Consider the following 18,536-nt stretch of genomic DNA (forward strand, 5'->3'; position numbering starts at 1 on the left):
TCTAGCTGTGGGATGTGGGATGCTGCCTCACCGTGGCCTGATGAGCAGAGCCATGTCTGTGCCCAGGATCCGAACCGTTGAAACCCTGGGCCGCCGAAGCAGAGTGAGCGAACTTAACCACTCGGCCTCGGGGCCGGCCCCCAGGATTCACTTTTAAAGAAATATTTTTCAATGTTTTTTGCTATCAATAATGAAATTATCAAGAAAAATATTTGTTTTCCTCAAAATACCCAATAGTCCTTAAAATGCCTGTTGGGTCATCTTTCATTGCTTTTATGTTGACTATAACTGTTGGAAACAAATGTCCATATTAAATAGATGTCAAAAAAATATTTTTTAAATTAAGTGAGGAGAAAATTTGGATTTAGTAGCGAACTTAGAAGATCCCCCTTTGAAAAGCCCTCCTGGCCGGTGACCAAATGCTCTCTAAGCGGGTGTTCCCTGTTCTAGGGAAGGAAGCTCAGAGGGGACCTCTGCTCTTTGATGACCTCCCTCCGGCCAGCAGTACTGACTCAGGTACAGTCTTCAGGCTCTCCCAGGTGTGTGTCAACATGTCATCCTGGGATTGTAGTTGTCTCAATCTTTTTCCCTTTCCCCCGTTTTCAACACACAGATGTTTTAGGTGTTGGACTGTCTTAAGTTTTGAATCCATGGCATCAGGTAAGGCAGAAAAATCTGCTAGTCACAAGCACTGAGAAACTGCGTGAAAATGTTGAGCAGTTTTCTCTGGTTCATTTGAGTGTTTACTTTACTAGTTGAAATAAGATTTAACTCTTTAAGGCAGGTTTTTGTTTCCTTTGAAATGATAGGACTTTAAAATAAAATAGGTTCAAGACATTATTTACCGCACTGTGAGTGGCCACTGGATTGACACAAGAGTTTTGAGTTTATTTCAATGACCTGCAGAGGTTCCTGGTGGGATGGATTCTGAAACTTAAGCCTCATGCAGGTTTTGTGGGCTCACTAGGCGTTCTGCTGTGTTTCAGGATCAGGGGGACCTTTGCTTTTTGATGACCTCCCACCAGCCAGCAGTGGCGATTCAGGTAAGTGGTAGGGGAAAAACATCCAATGCACTAATGGAACTAGTACATAGTGTTTTACTCTTATAGCTTTTAACAGGGTTTGGGATGACATTAAATCATAGTACAACATAAAGTCTATTAAGACTAAATAGGCACCATCAGGTGGAAGCAAAAAGATTAGATACCTAAATACTACATCATTTTTTGTGATTATTTTTTATTTCTTGAGGTTCATCCTCTTACAACTTTAAGAATTAAGGGTTCTATAATTTACTTTGAACTTTGTTATTAATGTTTTTAAAAAAAAATCTCCGAGTCTGTCATTCTGGTTTGTAATGTTCCTGACAGACCCAAATGTATCCAGCAGAAGTGTCTGCATATATGAAATACAGTTAAAGTATTTTCCATATCCTTGAACCCATAAGTACAAATAAGTAGATCTTCTGTTTTCTGTCACCCACATTACAAAAATTTTGACCTTAAAAAGATGAAGTCTGAATGACACTGGTTGGTGACTGGTACAGATGATGTGTAGGAATTTCTTTGAAATTCAAGACCTTAGTTATTTTCCAGTCAGTCCTTATACATTCTCAAGATTTTTTATTGATTTGATGTCATTTTTGTCAAGCTCATTAACACTGGCTCTACCTAGTCCCATATATATGTAGCTTTTCTTTCTGTGTCTCAGTTAAGCAGCGGGAAGCCTAGAGCAGATTCCTCTAACTTCTCACATGCTCCTCCCCTAAAGGAAGGAGAGGGTAGGGCGTAGGGGGACAGTGGGAATGCAGGCTATCTTCTTTCATGTGGAATTATCTTTTGATGTAAAAACCTTCATTGCATTGTCAGATACACTTGCTGCTTCAGATTTTTGGTATTACTAATTCATTACCATAAAATGACTGGAACTAGTCTAGAAAGAATAGATTAGATTAGTATAGGTCCCGTATTTACAAAAAGTATTACAATCATCTTACGTAAGAATTCTCAGGTTTTCAGGGCTGTGGACCCATACCAAAAAGTTACAGGGTTCCCATACAGTTTAGCCTAAAACCTTCCCAGTAAAGACAGTACAGTCAGCCCTCTGTATCCGAGAGGGTGTGGGGGACCGACTGTATTCATTGTACTATGCCATTTTATATAAGGGACTTGAGCATCTGCAGATTGTGGTATCTGCGGCTGTTCTTGGAACCAATCCCCGTGAATATTGAGGGATGACTGAACTCTTAGTTATAATGAAAGTTAATAAATGCAAACTGGGCTCTTAACAGATTTAATAAAAGAAAGAGTCAGCATAGCTATGTCTCAGTTATCCATAGGGCAAAAGACAGTAAACTGGTAACACCGTAGAAGGTTTCAGCGCCACTTTGAACAAGCTTGATTTTTTTGGATGTAGAATCCAATCTTGCATCTGTTATTTTGGATTTCTTGAGAAGACGTATATTCTTCTTAAGCAGGCAAGGACCATTTACAAAAATTGATTATACTCTCGGCCATAAAGTCAGTCCCAATAAAGAATTGATTTCATATACAGGCTACATTCTGACTACAATGTAATTTGATTAGAAGGCAATAACAAAGCTTTAAAAATTTCTCTGTTTTGCAACTTAACAGAAGATTCTTTTGCATATACATTGGGAAAACTGGAACACAAAAAGTAAGCAACAAGAGGCTAACGGAGAGAGTCTTTTAGAAATGTCTCTCAAAGTTTCTGTCAATTTGCCTTATTGTATGGGGTGAGATATATGTGTTGTGTCATACTGTTGCAGAAATCTGTCCTTTTGCAAGTAATTGACTCTTCTTGAGGGCTGGGAAATTTTTTCCGCAGTACTCAGAAATGTCTGGCGAAGAGAAGTTGAATAAATGGTTGTATGCTTTTATCCCTAAATGCAGAGAATACGTAGGGCCAGTAATTATGACAGCAGCTGCCATTTATTGGACCAGGCACTGTGATAAGTGCTGTACATACCTTGTCCCCATCAATTTTTGAACAACCCTGTGAGATGACAGTGTTCTGCCCATGTTATGGATGAAGAAGCTGAGGCTGGAAGGTTAAGTAACTTCCCTTGGGGTGCACCTCTTGTGAGTGACAGAGCTGGAATTTGAAACTAGGCTTTTCTCATTCGAAAACACACGCACACTGCAGGTGCTCTTAGCTCTGGCTTTGTGCACAAATTCATCCCTCTGCGAATGGGAATGGCTTCGGCAGCCCTTTTTCGCTTTTCAGGATGCATACAGTTCTTAAAGCCTGACATTTACCTCGTTTTAAGCCTTTTTTGGCACTTGTTACTTTTTTGAACTTGTTCAGGATGTGTCTCTTTGCAGATTTTGGAAACTTCCCTGTTTATGAATAAGGGCCTGTGGATGTAAAGCATCATGTATGCGCTGTAGCCCAAAGACGTGAATGTCTGTTTTACCATGAGAAGCCTTTGTCTCTGCGGGCTGGGGTGCAGCCTGCTCTGCTCGGGACGGTCTTTCTAACAGTCTACAGCTCTGTTTCTGTCTGGCTTTTACTTTATTTCCAGGTTCTCTTGACACTTCGATATCCCAGATGGTAAAGAATGAAGGGAAAGGAGCAAAGAGAAAAACCTCTGAAGAAGAGAAGAATGGCAGTGAAGAGCTTGTGGAAAAGAAAGTTTGTAAAGGTTTTCAGACAGTTTGAAAACAAATGTATTAGACTTCATATTTTAAAACAACCCAGAGCAAAAACAAGCTCAGCTTTCTGATTATAATACTTCCATTTTATGTCTGTATTCAAGGAGCGGGTAGGGTTCCCTTTTTGCAAACAGATTTCCAAGTTTTCTTTTGCTTTCTTTCTCTCTTTACTTTCCGTGTACATCTCTGATGTTACCTTTGGTCAGACAGGAAACTGACATTTGTTCTGAAGGGTTAAAAAACACAGGTAGTTTTACTTCGCCTTTTCCAGGGAACACTTAGCTTATGGAGCACTCATCTTCTCTCTGACTCCCTGTCTTTGTTTACAAGCTGTTGATGAACACTTTGAATTCTGTGAGTAGCTCAGCAGGCAGCCTCCTGAGAGAGCCTGAGGTTGGAAAAAGCAATTGAAGTTTGTAATCGGCTTTGTAACTTATCAGAGTTCATGGGGGAGAAATGAAAAATATCAGCTGAAGAGAGAGAGTTGTGGATTTTCACTTACTGCACAAGACCACTTTGTCTTTTGCCACAAACGATCCCGAATGAAGCTGGAAGATACACATAGAGGTGTGTGGAAGGCCTTACTCCCAGCTCAGCTGTGAAGACCTGGTCTTCAGCTTAGCTTATCATTGCCTTTAGCCTAAAGAATGTTACGCCTGCCAGCAACAGCTCTTCTGAAAGTGCTCATTTTATTATTTCCATGGCCCTAGGTCTCAGAAAGGGAGCTTAAACCAGCCTAACCATTCAGTATCAATAGATTTCTGTGGCTCACTGGACTCGTTTATCCTTTTATTCAAAGTAAAAGCAACGGATCTTACCATTTGTTCAAATTCTTCCAGCTTTAAGCATGGAAATAGATATTTTCAGGGTGTGCAACAAGACATTTGGGATAAACTGTACTTACTTGCATTTCTGTAAACTAGGAATTCTTCTGTCCTCGTTGGATTTATTGTCAAGACTAGGTTTGCACGTAATTCCTTCCCTCCATTCAAACCCTGCTTCTGTGGGATGGCAGCACACTCTGGTGCTTTGACTTAGGGCTTTTTAAATGGAGCTGTTCTGTACTATCTTACTGTCGTCTCCTGTCTTCTCTCCGCTGTTCAGAGACTGGCCCTGTCCAACAGTTGTCTGATTTTAGTTACAGACATGCAGCTGGGAGATGCCTTGAGGAGTCTAGTGTATTTGCACCATTAGGCCATTGCTGAGTAAAGCAGCCAGAGTTCCCTCTCATTTGCTCTGGGCCTAGGGCTTCTGGAGGGAAGGGCACAGTTTTGTATTGGCTTTTTGTTCTCTTTTTCCGTAGCCTCTTCAGCAATCTTTGCTTTGAAAGGCTATGTGGCCGAGCGGAAGGGCGAGCGGGAGGAGATGCAGGATGCCCATGTCATTCTGAATGACATCACCGAGGAGTGTAAACCCCCGTCATCCCTCATGTGAGTGTCTACACCCCAGCAAGCCTGGTTGGCATGAAAGTCTCTGATCTGACTGGATTTTGGACTGTAACCAGTTTGTATTTATTAGAAAGACATATCACTTGAGCCGCTTGGTTCAATGTCAGTAGTTCTCAGCTGGGGTTGATTTTGCCCCCCAGGGACGTTATTGTTTGTCACAACAGGGTGATATGCTACTGACCTCTGGTTGGGGGATGGGATGCTGCTAAACATCCTACAACACCCAGGACAGCCCCACAACAAAGAATTGTTCAGCCCCAGGTGTCCGTCCTGCTGAAGTTGAGAAACCCCACTAAATGGAGAATGACTCTCCACATTGTGGGTCTTTAGGGTGTGGTACTCTTCACCAGTATCTGAAGAGCTTCTGGCAGGGAGCATTCTTACTCTGACCGAGAGGATGGAGGTGGAAGCCGCTGATTACAGCAGTGAGTCAGTGATCAGGGAGAGCTAGTGCAGATAGCGAGGGCCCAGAGAGAGAACAAAAGTAGAGTGACGTCAAGAAGAAGGGGAAAATTTCCTGAACCTGTACAAGCGAAATGAAACTTTCCAGATAAGGTCTTAGACATGGAGGAAAAGCAACCGGAAGGTAGGACACTGAATTGGTTGTTAACATGCATTATATTTATATATATTATAATGTGTAATTACATAACATACACCACCTAATTTCCTTGATTACATAATCTATACCTTACATTTGTTAACTGACACCAGTAGGTCATTAACGTACAGTGTGCTGGAGCCATTGGTGTCAGAGCTTTTGTCCAGTAGATGAAGCCTAATTGGGAGAAGGTGGTGGCCCCTGCAGGGTGCCTGGTCACGTGTGGGGGTGACTATATCTATATATATATATACACACACACACACGCTCACTGCTGTTAGACTGCTGTTGCTCACCAAGATCAGGACTATGCTTTAAAGTTGTTTTTAAAGCCAGGAAAGAGACTTCTGGAGATCCCCATGGGACAGATAGATTTTAGGGGACAGGTTTACCTGGGAACACCCTACGTAGCACATGCCATGCTGTGAGATAGCAGTTCTGAGTTACAAACCAGAGGAAGTTCATTTTTTCATGGCTCGTGATGTCCCAAATTGAAAAGCCATTCCAAAAAGGTTTGAAAAAAGAGCAGCTCTGCAGGGTGAAGGTCATTTCTCATAGTATTTTTGTTCTTTCTTTTTTGAAACAGTTTATTATTTAATGCCATGCCATTTGTTTCATAGATGTGAGTTTTCTGTCAAAACTTGAAAGGGGAGCAGGAATAAGACTGTTAAGATAAACTTCAAGAGTTAGGTATCGGTCAAAGTTTGGATAACAGTTGTGGAACCACCCCCTGCCCTTAGAGATAGTTTTGACTGTGTAGAACAGTAACTGTTTATCTGTGTATTAGTGTTTAAACAAATCTGGTTTTAATAGAAGAAAGTTAGGAATTTTAGTTTCATCTTCAGTGAAAAATCAGTTAATAATTTTTGATTTTTGAAACAAGTGTGAGTTTTTAATTTTAAAATACCATGAAAGCTTTTTAAATGTTTTCTCAGTTAATGTTACTTATGGCCTTTATTTCCCATTCTTGACAGTGTGACTGGTGTCTTAGCAGCAGGACTTCCCTGTCTTACTAACGTTCACTGTTTAAGATTTAGAAGCTTTAATGGAGAGGAGGACTCTCTGCTCTGAGAATCTTACAGCCTCTCAATTCATTCCTGCAGTACCCGGGTTTCATATTTTGCTGTTTTTGATGGACATGGAGGAATTCGAGCCTCAAAATTCGCTGCACAGAATTTGCATCAGAACTTAATCAGGAAGTTTCCTAAAGGTGAGACTGAGAACTAAATCGTTCATGTTCGTCTTGGTGTCTGCTGTTTGTGTCAATCACTGAGATATGTCGTTTTGGCTTTAGTCAAACAATGATTGATGATCTTAAAAGAGTAGGGCTGAGGGCACTGGGCTCCGAGGTGAGCCCAGTATACAACTTCTCGTGTCTCTGAGGGGCACCTCTTGTGAAGTGTCGTTGGGTACAAGTGGGCGTCTTGCCTTCACAGTTGGGAAACTATCAAAATCAAATACAAATGGCACTGCCTTGTAGGTGAGGAATTACAGGTGTTCCTGGTCACAGTACGAAAGCAAAGTGACAGTGGGAGGATGACGATCTTCCCTCTTAAGAGTTTTTCTTTTATTCCTTTTGTAATAGGAGACGTGATCAGTGTAGAGAAAACCGTGAAGAGATGCCTTTTGGACACCTTTAAGCATACTGATGAAGAGTTCCTTAAACAAGCTTCCAGCCAGTAAGTCTAACCACGTGAAGACGTGTGAGTGGAGAGTGTGTGGTGTTTTCCCAAACGCATGTCAGGTCTTCTGATATGGTTTAATGCTAATGCTCCCTGTCTGAAAAGTACCTAGCATCTAGTAAGCTCCTAAAACTGTTAATTGGAAACAGAAAAAAAGCACATATCAAGGAAACAGTCCATTTTAAAGTGTAAGACACTTCCTATTCAACTCTGGAAATTAGTCTCAAGGTGTTAGCGTGTTGGTGGTGACTGTATTTCTGATGTGTTTCCCCCCAGGAAGCCTGCCTGGAAAGATGGGTCCACTGCCACGTGTGTTCTGGCTGTAGACAACATTCTTTATATTGCCAACCTCGGAGATAGTCGGGTATGTGGCTCTGGAGCCACCCACTTAGATACCAGCATGTGATATGGGGGAGGAGCCATAGCAGCACTTGTTGGATAAGATTAATGACGCTGGCGGGGTTGAAGTCTGTCCTGTGGGGTTGCTGCAGGGGCTTCCGCTGCAGAGTGTAAGTTCTGGGTAGGGAACAGCAGCTGAGCAGGAGGAAGCCCTCTAACAGACCTCTTCTGCTTTAAAACCCAGATCCATTCTGTTTTCTTTTTTTGTATGCATATTCTGTCTAGATGGTGTTGTGGGTTGGAATTTAATTGGGTATGCAAGTAGCTTAAATATTCTTCAACTTTATTTTTCTGACCTCAGGCAGTATTGAATGGAAAATATTAATCCCTGCCTCAAAATCATTGTGGTTGCAAACTAACTCAAAAGCTGTAGCTAGAAACCTGCTAGGTGATGTGCTGATCATCCATTGGGCCCAGTCCACGTGGCTAAGGGAGAAAACCCAGTTACTTCCCACTGGTGATATCCTGTGTCCCAGTCACAGTTGTGGGGAACTACGTAAGCTGGAGGGTGATGCTCTGCAAGACTGGTGGCAGTCCTTTCCTCCTCCCCCGTCAGGATGAAATGTGTATTTCCATTGCTGCTTTTTCAGCTAGCCTCCCTGCTCCTTCAGCAGTCACAGTAACAAAGTGACCCTTCCCACTCTTAAGCTGGCATCTTCAGATCTGGACATAATGGCCCAACCCCTGTTGCTTTCAGGGTGATTTATAAATAAATACCAGGCACTAGGGGTACGGCAGTGAACATCACAGATGATAGTCCCTGCCGTAGTAGAGTTCATATTCTGGCGATCCTCCAGTAGACTGTCTCTAGTACGTGTGTGTTTAGACCAAATGATTTAAAAAATTGCACAAGTAAAATTGGGGAAGAAAAAAAAAAGGCTGGTGTCAGACCCAAATTTCAATCCTAGCCCTACTGTGTGACTTTAGGCACGATACTTATCCTCTGGGCCTCAGCTTCCTCCTCTGTAAAATAGAAGCTTATCTGGAAGTTACCACATGATAAACATGCAGCTGGGGGACACAGAGACGCACTTGGTCAGCCTCATCTTGCCTCTTGTAGACTCAAAGGATGGTAACACCTAAGGGACTTCGATACTTAAGTGCCTCCCTTTCGTGTCACTGATAAGAAGACAACCTAGAGAGAGTGAGCCATTGCCTGTGATCATCCAGCAGAGTTTGTACCAGAGTTGAGACCCAGACCAGGGGCTTCTCTCCCTTACTTGGTGTTTCCAAGACACCACGTTGCTACTTAACACTTCTTCCATGCTTGGCTCTCTGAACTCAGGTTTGTCAGGAGGAGGCTGAATTTGAAACTCCATTGTTAACCTTTCTCTTCAGCTGGTAACTTTCGGTGCATGGCTCATTGAGTTTCACAGCTGTTGTAATCTCCATCTTCCCAGGCCATCCTGTGTCGTTACAATGAGGAGAGTCAAAAACATGCAGCCTTAAGCCTCAGCAAGGAGCATAATCCAACACAGTATGAAGAACGCATGAGAATACAGAAGGCTGGAGGGAATGTCAGGTAAGCAGGGGTTGATGGGAACTCTGGGGAAGGTCGTTTACTGTAAAAACGGCCACGAGACCTCTGAGGGGTAGAATTTTCCATGTTCTGCAGTCGTCAGCCTGATGAGGCTCTGTCTGAGGTGTAACCTGGTAAAATAGGTAAATGAATGTTGTAGAATTTCCTGTACGCCCAAGTGGGAGCAAAAATTGTGTACAAGAAACACGCCTCCCTACATTTGCAAAAGGAAGAGACCTGTCTCAAATTCTGTGCCTAGGAACTTTTCATAAATACTGTCATTTATCACAACTGAATAAGCTACAGCTTTAGGTGCATTCTCCAGATAGAAAATCTGAGGTGGTTAAGACATAAATATTTGTGGTGGTGCAGACCATCTCTGGGCTTCCTGGGGAACAGCTTCTCCTAACTGGCTCTGTCTGCAGTTCTGTTTCGCCTCTTGAATCTTTGAAGACCATGGGCCTGCTCTGGTGTGTCACGTGCCATCTCCCTAAGGTAGCTAAAGGAGGGCTTAAGTCTTGTCTGCACTTTAGGAGAATTCCACTTCAAGGACACTGCATTATGAATTTGACCAGAAGTGTTTTTCTGGTTCCTTTTATAGTTTGACCATTATGATTTTCTTTTCCGTTGGAGATCAGGGGGCAGTGATGTTCTCTGTCAGACTGCAGTTCTTACCGTTGCGGGATACCTGTTCTTCTGTGGTTTGTTTGGGGAGGTCTGTGGGACTGCTCCAGGCTGGTTCCAGCTAGTGGTACAGGGAGGCCTCTGGAGAGGAGTCAGGACTTTCCTGGTTTGTGCAGAAGCTCCTGGGTTAGTAACAGGTGATTTGGATCATGGTTGCAGCCGTTTACCTGAGCATCAGCAGGATCAGAGGCCTGGTTTCAGACTGCGGGCAGAGCTTGTGCCTGATTTTTCCACCTTGACTGCTGTTCTTGTGACTGCTGTGGAGGTTAATGCCTGAGAACGTGACCCTCATGTAGTGTCAGCAGCACCTTTTCTGCCCTTTCTTGTGACTTTAAAATTCTGCTTTTGCCTGAACTGCTTGAAAAGGTTTTGACATTGACAATTCTGTGGTTGAAAGTAAGCTCAGCCGTGTTGCAGTCCTTCCTATTTCCCAGTCCCCCTTACTGACAGCAGTATGTAGATGCCTTAGAGAGGGTTTGACAGCGTGGGCGCAGAGTGAGCCCCTCGTTTCAGAGAAGGGGGGGCGGGAGGCTCAGGTGGCAGGAGCCTTCTGCTCCTGAGCATAGGGCCAGGCTGTGCCCCGGTCTCCGGCCCGAGGACAGGAATGGCATGCTTTTTCTTTTCCTCCACCCCCTCCCACTTTTATTATTAAAATTTTCAAACATGCAGAAAGAATTTTTAAATAATGAAACAAACATTTCAATATCTACCACCTAGATTCAGTAGTTAACATTTTGCCATGTTTGCTTTGTCTGTGTATTTATGTGTTAGACCAAACTATTAGAAAGCTAGTTGCAGGTGTAACACCGCACAAAATAGTAATTCCTTCGGTTTTATTAGGTTATCTAATAGCCCTTCTATATTTGTATTTCCCCAGTTGTCCCCAAGGAGTCTTGTTGACACCAGGCCCAGTCAGCGTTCATGTTTACCTGGAATGGGCATCTTTCAGTGGAGAATGGTCTCCACTCTGTCCAGGCTTGGATCATATGGGTAGTCCAGGCCAGTGGTTGTGTAGGGTCAGCAACATTCCAAGTTTGCCTGGTTTTTCATGGTATCACTTAAGTTGTTTGCATGTATTTCCTGTAAACTCGAAGTTAGGCCTAAAGGCCTCTTTAGAGTCACAGTAAATGTTTTTAGCAAAAATATTTGACAGGGAAATGTTGCGTACTTGATAGCGCCTCACTTGAGTAGATGCATAAGGTCACTGTTGGTGGTGCTGCTTCCCAGCACTTGACTATGGTAGTCACAACAGATGGCTCCAGAGCAAAGGGACACGTCTCCCTGTGTTGGTCAGCATGTGATTCGGCACGCTGTGAATATGTTGTTTCCTGTTGACCTTTCCCTGATGGTTTTAGCATCCCTTGGTGGTCCTTGCCTGAATCAGTTATTTCATAGGGAATGAAGGTGGTTTTCTAATTCTGTGATACCTTCCATGTGTATTAGCAGGCATCCTCTAAAGAAAGGCTTTTCTTCGTCAGTAGGGGATGAACTATAGTTTCTTCCCACAAAGCAGAGTAAGTGTTGAACTCTTTAATTACCAATTTGCAAAGTAAGATAGCCACCTGCAGTTGTGGAACTTAGTGGTTTTTCTTTCACTCCTCTGCTTCTCTCCCTTTCTCCCTCTTCCCTTACTCTGTGAATCACCGTGCAGCAGTGGATTTTCTTTATTCCATGTGCTAATTCTAGTCACAGAGCCATGGTGCTTTTGCTGCTCACTTTACCCTAGATGCGGCCAGTGGACAGGAGCGCCTGCGAGCTGACTCCTGTGTCCTTCAGACACACCTGCATTCGTCTTTGAGCCTGAGCTCCCTGTGCTGGCGAAGCCTGTTTCACCTGGGGTGTGGCTAATTCCAGGTCTCCTCGAAGACACAGCTAGGAAGCACACACACGTTTTAGATTGGGAGCTTAAATTGCGATTTCTTATTCAAACTTAATGTTACAGGGCTTTCTCTTTGACTCAGTAGTTGTAGTTCTTTTCTTTTATGCTGAAAATCTTCGTTCCTAATAACATTAGTATATTTATTTGCCAAAATAGCTTCAAAATCATAGTATCAACATTATCCCTAGGGAGAGTTCCTTGTAGTTCTCTTGTCCTTAGACTGTGCCTCACTGAGGGTGCGCAGGGTGCTGTGTGGAAAGGTGGAGTTACTGTGTCCACTGTGGTTGTGTTACCATTTTGGTTATTATGATCATTAGTTTCAGTTCGTTTTGTATTTTAGGGACTTTTTCCCTTTATTATAAGACGTTTGCATGGTGAAATTAGAACCCTTGTGCACTGTTGGTAGAAATGTAAAATGATGCAGCCTCTGTGGAAGATAGCATGGCAGGGCCCCAGAAATTGAAAATCGAATTACTGTATGATCCAGAAATTCCACTTCTGGGTATATACCCAAAAGAATTTAAAACAAGGATTTGAACGGATATGTGTACCCCCATGTTCATAGCAGTACTATTATTCATGGTGGCCAAAAGGTGGAAGCAACCCAAGTGCCTATGGATAGGTGAAGTGATAAACAAAATGTGGTGTATTTATATGGTGGAAATACTATTCACCCTTAAAAAGAAGGGAATCCTGTCACGTGCTACAATGTGGATGAACCTTGAGGACATTATGCTAATTGAAATAAGCCAGTCACCGAAGAATGAATACTGTATGATCCTACTTACATGAGGTCCCTAGAGTGGTCAGAATCGTCATAGAGAAGAAGGTAGAATGTGGGTCCATGGGGGAGGGGGATGGGGAATGAGCGTTTAATGGGGACAGAGTTTCAGTTTGGGAAGAAGAAAAGTATTCTGGAGACGGACACTAGTGATGGTTGCACAAGAGTGTGAATGTACTTAATGCCACTCAACTGTAAATTTAAAAATAATTAAAATGGAGGCTGGCCCAATCACATAGTGGCTGAGTTCGCACAGTCTGCTTCAGCTGCCCAGGGTTCATGGGTTCGGATCACGGGTGTGGACCTACACAGCGCTCATCAAGCCATGCTGTGGAGGCGTCCCATATACAAAATAGAGAGAGATGGGCATGGATGTTAGCTCAGGGCCAAACTTCCTCATCAAAAAAAAAAAAAGAGTTAAAATGATAAATTTTAACTATTTGGGGGAAGCTTGCACATGCAGTATTTAGTTTTTTTTTTTACATTAAGGTCATAATAGTTTGTAACACTGAAATTTCAGGTGTACGTGATTATATATCAGTATCTGTATAGACTGCATCGTGCTCACCACCAGTCGTCTAATTTTTATCCATCACTATATCAATGTGCCCCTTTACCCCTTTTGCACACCCCCCACCCCCTTCTCCTCTGGTAACCACTGATATGTTCTCTTTATCCATGTGTTTATCTTCCACATATGTTTGAAAGCATATGGTGTTTGTCTTTCTCTCTCTGGCTTATTTCACTTTACATGATACCCTCAAGGGCCATCCATGTTGCTGCAACAATTTTGTCTTTTTTTGTGGCTGAGTAGTATTCCGTTGTATACGTATACCATGTCTTCTTTATCCATTCATCAGTTGATGGTCACTTGGTTGCTTCCACGTCTTGGCTATTGTGAATAATGCTGCAGTGAATGTAGGGGTGCATAAGTCTCTTTGAGTTGTTGATTTCAAGTTCTTTGGATAAGTACCCATGGTGGGATAGCTGGATCATATGGTGTTTCTGTTTTTAATTTTTTGAGAAATCTCCATACTGTTTCCATAGTGGCTGCATGAGTTTGCATTCCCACCAGCACTGTATGAGCCTTCCCTTTTCTCCACATCCTCTCCAACATTTTTTGTTTTTCCTCTTGGTAATTATAGCCATTCTGACAGGTGTAAGGTGATATCTCATTGTAGTTTTGATTTGTATTTCCCTAATAATTAGTGATGTTGAACATCATGTGTTTGTTGGCCATCTGTATATCTTCTTTAGAAAAATGTCTGCTCATGTCCTCTGCCCTTTTTTTTTTAGAAATGCAAATTTTTTTTTTTAATTAATGTTATGATAGATTACAACCTTGTGAGATTTCAGTTGTACATTATTGTTAGTCATGTTGTGGGTACACCACTTCCCCCTTTGTGCCCTCCCCCCACCCCCCCTTTTCCCTGGTAACCACCCATCAGATCTCCTTGTCAATATACTAACTTCCACCTATGAGTGGAGTCATATAGAGTTCGTCTTTCTCTGACTGGCTTATTTCGCTTAACATAATACCCTCGAGGTCCATCCACGTTGCTGCGAATGGGCCAATTTTGTCTTTTTTTATGGCTGAGTAGTATTCCATTGTGTATATATACCATATCTTCTTTATCCAATCATCAGTTTCTGGGCGTGTAGGTTGGTTCCACCTCTTGGCTATTGTAAATAATGCTGCGATGAACATAGGGGTGCAAGGGACTCTTGGGATTTCTGATTTCAGGTTCTTAGGATAGATACCCAGTAATGGGATGGCTGGGTCATAGGGTATTTCTATTTTTAACTTTTTGAGAAATCTCCATACTGTTTTCCATAGTGGCTGTACCAGTTTGCATTCCCACCAACAGTGTATGAGGGTTCCTTTTTCTCCACAACCTCTCCAACATTTGTTGCTCTCGGTTTTGGATGTTTTTGCCAATCTAACGGGTGTAAGGTGATATCTTAGTGTAGTTTTGATTTGCATTTCCCTGATGATTAGCTATGGTGAACATCTTTTCATGTGTCTGTTGGCCATATTTATATCTTCTTTTGAGAAATGTCTGTTCATGTCCTCTGCCCATTTTTTGATCAGGTTGTTTTGTTGTGTTGAGTTATGTGAGTTCTCTATATATTTTGAAGATCAACTCCTTGTCTGATAAATGGTTTCCAAATATTTTCTCCCAGTTGGTGGGTTGTCTTTTCATTTTGTTCATGGTTTCCTTTGCTTTGCAAGAGCTTTTTAGTCTGATGCAATCCCATTTGTTAACTTTTTCTTTTGCTTCCCTTCCCAGAGTAGACATGGTGTTAGAAAAGATGTTGCTAAGACCAGTGTCCAAGAGTGTGCTGCCTATATTTTCTTCTAGGAGTTTTATGGTCTCAGATCTTACATTCAAATCTTTAATCCATTTTGAGTTTAGATTTGTGTTTGGTGTAAGATAGTGGTCTACTTTCATTCTTTTGCATGTGGCTGTCCCATTTTCCCAATGCCATCTATTGAAGAGACTTTCCTTTCTCCATTGTATGTTCTCAGCTCCTTTGTCAAAGGTTAGCTGTCCATAGATGTGTGGTTTTATTTCTGGGCTTTCACTTCTATTTCATTGATCTGTGCACCTGTTTCTGTACCACTACCATGCTGTTTTGATTACAGTACCTTTGTAGTATATTTTGAAGCCAGAAATTATGGTGCCTCCAATTTTGTTCTTTTTTCTCAAGATTGCTTTAGCAATTTGGGGTCTTCTCTTGTCCCATATGAATTTTAGCATTCTTTGTTCTATTTCTGTGAAGAATGTCATTGAGATTCTGATTGGGATTGCACTGAATCTGTAGATTGCTTGAGGTGGTATGGAGATTTTAACTATGCTTATTCTTCTAATTCATGTGCATGGAGTATCTTTCCATTTCTTTAGGTTTTTATTTCTTTCAGTAATTCTTATAGTTTTCAGTATATAGGTCTTTCACTTCCTTGGTTAAATTTATTCCTGGATATTTTTCTTTTTTGTTGCAATTGTAAATGGGATTGTATTCTTGAGTTCTCTTTCTGTTAGTTTGTTATTATAACAGAGTATAGAAATGCAAGTGATTTTTTTTCCTGAGAAAGATTAGCCCTGAGCTAGCATCTGTTGCTAGTCTTCCTCATTTTTTTGCTTGAGGGAGATTAGCCCTGAGCTAACATCTGTGCCAGTCGTCCTCTACTTTATATGTGGGTCACTGCCACAGCATGGCTGATGAGTGGTGTAGGTCCATGCCTGGGATCCAAACCCACGAACCTGGGTTGCCGAAGCAGAACATGCTGAACTTAACAGCTACACCACAAGGCCAGCCCTGAAATGCCACTAATTTTTCCAAGTTGATTTTGTACCCTGCAACTTTGCAGTGGTTGTTGATTATTTCTTATAGTTTTCTGATGGATTATTTAGGGTTTTCTATATATAATATCGTGTCATCTGCAAACAGAGTTTCACTTCTTACCAATTTGGATACCTTTTATTTCTTTTTCTTGCCTAATTGCTCTGGCCCAAACCTCCAGTACTATGTTGAATAAGAAGAGTGGGAGTGGGCACCTTTGTCTTGTTCCTGTTCTCAGAGGGATGGCTTTCAGTTTTACCCTGTTGAGTATGATGTTGGCTGTGGATTTGTCATATATGGCCTTTGTTATATTGACGTACTTTCCTTCCATACCCATTTTATTGAGTTTTTATCATAAATGGATGTTGGATCTTATTATGTTGAGGTACTTTCCTTCTATACCCATTTTATTTAGTGTTTTATTCATAAATATGGTGGATCTTGTCACATGCTTTCTCTGCGTCTGTTGAGATGATCATGTGGTTTTTGTTCCTCGTTTTGTTAATGTGGTGTATCACATTGATTGACTTGCGGATGTTGAGCCATCCCTGTGTCCCTGGTATAAAACTCACTCTATCATGGTGTATGATCTTTTTAATGTATTGCTGTATTCGATTTGCCAATATTTTGTTGACAATTTTTGCATTTATGTTCATCAGTGATATTGGCTTGTAATTTTCCTTCTTCGTGTTATCCTTGTCTGGCTTTGGTATCAGGGTGATATTGGCCTTGTAGAATGTGTTAGGAAGTGTTACATCTTCTGAATTTTCTGGAATAGTGTGAGAAGGATAGGTATTAAATCTTCTCTGGATGTTTGGTGGAATTCTCCAGAGACGCCGTCTGGTCCTGGACTTTTATTTTTGGGGAGGTTTTTGATTACTGTTTCAATCTCTTTATGTGTGATTGGTCTATTCAGATTCCTATTTCTTCTTGATTCAGTTTTGGGAAGTTGTAAGAGATTAAGAATTTATCCATTTCTTCTAGGTTGCCCAATTTGTTGGCATATAGTTTTTGTATGGTATTGTCTTTACAATCTTTTGTTTTTCTGTGGTAACTGTTGTAACTTCTCTTGATCATGTGATTTTTTTATTTCTCATTTTGTTAGCTTGGTGTATCACATTGGTTGTAATTTCTTCTCTTTCATTTCTAATTTGTTTGAGCCTTCTCTTTTTCTTAGTGAGTCTCACTAAGGGTTTGTCAATTTTGTTTATCTTCTCAAAGAACCAGCTCTTAGTTTCATTGATTCTTTTTATTGTTTTTTTGGTTTCTATTTCATTTATTTCTGCTCTAAGTTTTATTATTTTCCTCCTTCTGCTGACTTTGGGCTTTGTTCTTCTTTTTCTAGTTCTGTTAGGTGTAGTTTAAGATTACTTATTTGGGATTTTTCTTGTTTCTTGAGGTAGTGAGGTGGGCCTGTATTGCTGTGAATTTCCCTCTTAGGACCACTTTTGCTACACCCATTTGTCTCCAGATATTTTTTTGATTTCTGCATTGATCCATTGGCTTTTCAGTAGCATGTTGTTTGGTCTCCACATATTTGTGACTTTCCCAGCTTTTTTCTTATTGTTGATTTCCAGTTTCTTAGTGTTATGGTCAGAAAAGATGCTTGACATGATTTCAGTCTTCTTAAATTTATTGAGACTTGCCTTGTTTCCCAGCATATGGTTTTTTTTGGAGAATTTTCCATGTACACTTGAGAAGAATGTGTATTCTGCTGTTTTGGTATGGAGTGTTCTATATATATCTATTAAGTCCATCTGGTCTAGTTTTTCGTCTAATTCCACCATTTCCTTCTTTACTTTTTGTCTGGATGATCTATCTATTGATGTAAGTAGGGTGTTGAGGTCCCCTACTATTACTGTGTTGCTGTTAATTTCTCCTTTTAGGTCTGTTAATAGTTGCTTTATATACTTTGGTGCTCCTGTGTTAGGTGCATATATATTCACAAGTGTTATGTCCTCTTGGTGAAATGTCCCTTTTATCATTACATACTGCCTCTCTTTGTCTCTCATTGTCTTTTTTATCTTGAAGTCTGCTTTGTCTGAAATAAGTATGGCAAAACCTGCTGTCTTTTGTTTGCCATTAGCTTGGAGTATTGTCTTCCATCCCTTCATTCTGAGTCTGTGTTTGTCTTTAAAGGGGAGATGTGTTTCCTGGAGGCAGCGTATTGTTGGGTCTTGTTTTTTAATCCATTCAGCCACTCTGTGTGTTTTGATTGGAGGATTCAGTGAATTTACATTTAAGGTGATTATTGATGTATGAGGGCTTAATGCTGCCATTTATCTCTTGTTTTCCAGTTGTTCTATGTTTCCCTTGTTTCTCCTCCCGTGTGTTTCTGACAGCCATTTCAGTTTGTTGACTTTCCACGAAGGTTTTCTCAGTTTTCTCTTCATTTATCATTTGTGTCTCTGTTCTGAATTTTTATTTAGTGGTTACCATGAGGTTTGTATAAAAGATCTCATAGATGAGACAGTCCATTTTTGGGTAGCCTCTTAACTCCTTAGCTTAAGCAGTTTCTGTCCCT

The 18,536-nt window shown here is 41.3% G+C and overlaps 1 protein-coding gene across 5 annotated transcripts in view; it reads left to right on the forward strand.

The window, feature by feature from the left end:
• The window catches only part of ILKAP (ILK associated serine/threonine phosphatase), a 32,509-nt gene that overhangs the window by 6,911 nt on the left and 7,062 nt on the right, over positions 1-18,536 (forward strand). The window contains exons 2-9 of one of the 5 annotated variants that reach the window (XM_014842833.2): positions 451-516; positions 987-1,043; positions 3,545-3,664; positions 4,978-5,104; positions 6,827-6,933; positions 7,309-7,402; positions 7,682-7,769; positions 9,205-9,326. In XM_014842833.2, coding sequence (XP_014698319.2) covers positions 451-516; positions 987-1,043; positions 3,545-3,664; positions 4,978-5,104; positions 6,827-6,933; positions 7,309-7,402; positions 7,682-7,769; positions 9,205-9,326 — 781 coding nt within the window. Of the gene's footprint in view, positions 1-450; positions 540-986; positions 1,044-3,544; positions 3,665-4,977; positions 5,105-6,826; positions 6,934-7,308; positions 7,403-7,681; positions 7,770-9,204; positions 9,327-18,536 lie in introns of all 5 variants that reach the window. The other 4 variants (XM_014842834.3, XM_070489266.1, XM_070489267.1 and 1 more) reach the window with 4 other exon arrangements.

The sequence above is a fragment of the Equus asinus genome, chromosome 19, assembly GCF_041296235.1.
Source record: "Equus asinus isolate D_3611 breed Donkey chromosome 19, EquAss-T2T_v2, whole genome shotgun sequence".
NCBI lineage: Eukaryota > Metazoa > Chordata > Mammalia > Perissodactyla > Equidae > Equus > Equus asinus.